At 36.0% G+C, this 5180-nt stretch overlaps 1 protein-coding gene across 4 annotated transcripts in view; it reads right to left on the minus strand.

The window, feature by feature from the left end:
* Positions 1–4689, minus strand: part of LOC145261195 (laminin subunit alpha-like) — a 469749-nt gene extending 465060 nt beyond the window's left edge. For all 4 annotated transcript variants that reach the window (XM_080119517.1, XM_080119518.1, XM_080119516.1 and 1 more), the window contains exon 1: positions 3668–4689. In XM_080119517.1, the coding sequence (XP_079975643.1) occupies positions 3668–4108 (441 nt within the window). In that variant the 5' untranslated portion in view covers positions 4109–4689. The remainder of the gene's footprint in view (positions 1–3667) is intronic.
* Positions 4690–5180: the final 491 nt, after the last annotated feature.

A 5180-nucleotide genomic window follows, 5' to 3' on the forward strand; every position in this document is an offset into this window, starting at 1 on the left:
TGAAAGGAAACAGAAATGTATTAAATTCATTTCGTGAGGTGTCTATTTACTTATTCTACGTCGGTGTACTCATACATTTTTATGTATATATTCTTTATTGGTTCATAACCATTTGCCGACACAGAGAGTGGGATATGTATATGAAGGGGTGTGGGGGTGATCCAATTAGGGGCCCCTAATTATTTGTCTCATAACGAGAACAAAGTTAAACACAATATCTTTTTTATGTGAGGAAAATCCAGTTTGTAATAAAAATTAAAATTGCCTCAGTCGAAGATTTCACCTCCACTGATTGAGTACAGAACAGATACTTCACTTTTATTTTAGCCCAATAACCGTCATGGGAGAAGTTTTTAAGGCGTAAACTTGCTCCTTTTTTTATCCGTACTTCATTTTTTTTTTTTTTTACTCATGAGTCTGTCTGTCTGTTTCTCTGTTCCATCTTTTCTTGAAAACTACCAGACCGATCTGACTGAAGTTTTGTATGAACCTATATTATGATAAGGTGCAGCGAACTAAGTATCATGGTATTCATTCGACACACAGTTAGGGATTAGTTATCACAATACCATATTTACTCCAGCAGTTTTCTCGGAAACTACGGAGTCGATCTGGCTGAAATTTTGTATGAACCTTTGTTGTGATGAGGTACAGCGAACTAAGTATTATGGTATTCATTTATGCACAGTTGGGAATTAGTATTTGATGCAAAAATGAGCACGAATTTAACCATATTGAGCTATCACTTTGACAAAGCTCACATTCTAAGTCAACGGGCTATAACTATTTTCAGTTTTTAATTGACTAAAAAATCTTACATACACACACACACACATATATATATATATATATATATATATATATATATATATATATATATATATATATATATTGTCTTCTATTTTGAAAAAGAGAGGTACCTTTCTCTCGAAATTAATCAAAGTTCCACACCACCCACCGACTTCACATACACCGGACATACCAGCAACTTGGTAATAAATAATTATACATTGAAGTGAAGAATGATAGTCAAATAAAGGTTAGACACTCCTCTATTAAACCATACTCGTCTACATCTGTTTGTTTTTCTTTTTTACTTCATCTTTTCCGGTCTTCCTCCGCATTGTTTTTGGCTTAAAAAAATATATATATATATTTCTTTACCAACAATGCTTCAAGCAAACTACTACCTACTCATATATATATATATATATATATATATATATATATATATATATTTACTAGCATGGAGACTCGACGTTGCCTGGGATTGAATAATAATTAACGAATGTTTCACACTTTCATATTTTTATTGTCATCGAAATCGGTGAAGTCGCTCATTTTTCAATCAAATCGATTTAGTGTCTGCTCTAGTTGGGGACCCATTGCGGTGCACCAGGAGGAAGCTTCACATGCCTCCCCACAGTGACTTAGTCCGCAATAAATTGTAGTCTACATTGCACTGTAAAGAACCTACTGCGGATTTTATAAAACATATTTTTATATATAACGGATTGTATTAAAGTTTAGAATTGAAAAATGAAGTACCATGCTTCAATTGTGCTCTAAACATAAACATTCATTTCGAACGCGCCCCTGTCATACCAAAGAACCTACTGTTGATTTTATGTGACGGGCCTTTCTGCTTGTGTGGTAATAAAACTTCTCAAATACACTTGTAATATTAGGATGTTTAAGATATCAACTTTGATTTTTAAAAAAATTCGCTTGTTCCCTCTTTCATCGGATTATTCCGATATAAAACTTATCTAAGAACACTGCCAGGCGCATGAAATATCTTCGTGTGAAATTTCACAAAATTGGCTCAGCCATTTTTGAGTCCATATGGAACGGACTCGCACACACAAAGTTTCTTATAGACAAAGTTTCTTATATATATATATATATATATATATATATATATATATATATATATATATATATATATATATATATATATATATATATAAATAAATTATCGGTTATCAAGACTCGAAAGCTACTTGATGATACGGATTATTGAGATTGCAAATTGGCAATTTTATTTAACAGAAACAAAACTTACAATAATTTATATAATAAAATATACAATAACAAATTTTTTCAGTTTTGCTTTGGCATGAAACCCGAATTGTATTTTGGAAAAGGTGGAGGTCATTGTCATTGGACCTTGCCAATATTTTTAGACTTTTCCTACGCCAGACACTTTCACCAAAATACCGCATTTACTTCGTGATTTGATTCTACTTAGGCGATCTCCAGATGAATCTACGTTTAGATTTAAGCACAGATACATTTGGGAGAATGGGAAACGATGGCGTCTAGTAGGTGATGTTCTTTTCTTTTCCCTTCAACAGTTTTTCCCACAGAAGAGACGTCGCTCTATCGCTATTTTCATGGCAAGCGATCGACTGAACTCCAATATATGGTCCCCCTTTACCAAACTTTCACAAAAAAACATTTGACTAGATACAATCACTATACATGTTTCCTCCACTCTCTATCTGTGCTTAAATCTAAACGTTAGATTCCATGAACAAACCTTCTTCCACAGAACTGCACACCTTTAGAACACTGTCCTGCTGGCCTGCTTCCCAGTTGAATACAACATGGCAGCCTTTATATACAATGTAAACAAGTTCTTGTTGAGCCGTCTCCATAATCAAATTCTACCCAATTTACAACATAAACGATTACTACACTACCACCTTACATTCATTGACCCTTATCCTCGAGTGGCCTTCGGGCCTTGAAAAGCGATAATTCTCAAGTAACAAAAAATAAGTAAATAAAATAAAATAGAATTTTATTATTTAAGTGGAGGGATCGACAAGAATTTGTTAACAATGATTTTTTTTTTAAGTGACCATATTGTACCCAGCTGGGAAGCAGCCCTACGGTATTATATTCCTGAGATAGTAAGTTCTGGGAAGGAGGCTTTGTTCGTGGTTGTTCCGTTTCATTTTAAGCATGCGCAGAGGAAGAAAGGAACATTGTTTACATTGGTTATAAGCTAGACAAGTTTTTTTTGTTTTTTTTTTAGCTGTGAATCGAATGTTTTACGGAGAATAACCAAGGATTTGAGCTCAGTCGAGCACCTGCTATGGGCATAACGATATAGTAGAAAGGGGTTCTTTTGTGAGAAAGAACCTGCAACACTATTTGCTACTAGATTTTGAAATAGGTAAACACACACATAAAAAAAAGAATAAAAGAAGGTACTTGTTTAGAATTAAAGCCTATTTTCAAAACAAAAATACAGAAACTTTATGATGTACGTATCCGTCACGTCATATTTCAAAAATTACGTAAATTGATCTAGTAAATATTTTTGAAAACTAAGAAAATTCAATTTCATGAGAAAGCGATACGACGTTATGTTTTGATCCGCCATGTTTCATAAGCGAAAGACAACTCAATTCGAACTATCGAGATCAAAACCAGTCTTATAATCCCTACATTTTTTCAATTAAAATCACTAAAATTCGTTAAAAATATTTTCTATCTAAAAAAACTATTTGATAAAGTTACGTCATTTTTGGAATATGACATTTCCGTTCCGTGACGGGTACGTACATCATAAAGATTTTTCTGCAATGTATTTAATGAACACCGAACAGAAAACAGGTGTAAAAAAAACAAAAAAGCAAAAAAACGTTCCTCTTACCTGACCTAAATCAATCGTCAGGTTGACTTCATTATACTCGATACCCCTTGACAAGGGTGGACTTTGCCACCATTTCTCTGATCCGTCCACAGCATAGCTAGCCGGGTGGGCCTGCTCGGTTACTTTAGCGTCGCAGTACTCGCAAAGCTGTCCCGCCTGTATTTCCACGGGGATCGTTTTAATCACAAAGTTGTCGTAAGCACTGTTCGTCACCCCCGTCAATCGACAGTACATCTCCGGGGCATGGTCCGCATCGCCGCATGTCGAAGAGGCCGTGATCGGTTTTCGTTCGGCTAAATTAAGATTTGGTGGTTCTAGAACCTGGCCTTGACCGACAGGTATGTGTGTGATAAATATAATCGTAATGGCCAGTCCGGTAAATAATAGCCACACCGGGGTGCAACAACGCTGCGTCGGGATTTTTTTACCGTAACCCGACATAGCGGTTTTGTTTTTACTATACGCTCAGCTTCTGACCTTAGAGAAGACTGGCTGCTTCTTGAAATGTAAAGTAGTTCAAATAGGGGTGTAGGCTTATGAGTGAGTGGGCGAGTCCATTATATACCTTATCACTCGTTGGGCGAGTGATTATTTCGTCAAGGTGTACATACAGTTATGTTTCACGTAATTAAAAAAAAAAAAAAGTTTTGTCTGTCTTTTTTTTTTTTAAGGGTGGGGTTATGGAGTTTTGGAGATGCGTGTTTTATTTGTTACTTTTTTATATATAAATTAATTTGCTGTCATTTTTTTATTGTTGCGTGTGCGTGTGCGTGTGTGTATGTGTATGTGGTGTGGGCTTAAAGGAAGTTAAACTCACTAAACGGTTTCAATGAAGACTGGACATTAGAACAAAAAAAAAAGAAGTACTGCTTAGTGTTAACTCGTCGCGCGTTCCCCCTTTAGTGAGACAAAAATAGACCGTTTGTCCGTTGTTGGAGGTAAATAGAGATAGACGCAAGGCTGCGTGCGCGAGTGTGTGTGTGTGTGTGTGTGTGTGTGTGTGTAGACAGACAGAGAGAGACAAAGAGAGAGAGAGACAAAGAGAGAGAGAGAAGAGAGAGAGAAAGAGAAAAGAGAGAGAGACGGGGGGGGGTCGCCGCAAGTAAAGTTTACAAAAAAAAAAAAAAAAAGCAGCAGCAGCAGCGAAGTTCAACTGAAGTGTTACTACACCAAACTTTCAATTCGACGAGGTATGCGCGACTATACGTAACGTACACACAGCGTTGTATATATGCACATCGATGTATGCGTGTGCCACTTCGCAAAGACAACTTGTTGAAAGGTCGTCATGTATGGGGGGGGGGGTCATTTCGGCTCGCATGTGCGGGTGCGTTCTCTACCCAAACACAAATTTGGCCTTTCTAACTAATCATTACATGTCATAATATATATTATACTTATCGCAATTTACCTGCTATTTACCTATACATCTGCTAAATGTTAACCACTATCCTTGCATATTTGTTTTTATTATACTAAAGATGAGTTAATCGACGTTTGTTTCCATTAGACA

Source organism: Euprymna scolopes, chromosome 37 (assembly GCF_053919585.1).
Source record: "Euprymna scolopes isolate OS-2025 chromosome 37, ASM5391958v1, whole genome shotgun sequence".
NCBI classification, from domain to species: domain Eukaryota; kingdom Metazoa; phylum Mollusca; class Cephalopoda; order Sepiida; family Sepiolidae; genus Euprymna; species Euprymna scolopes.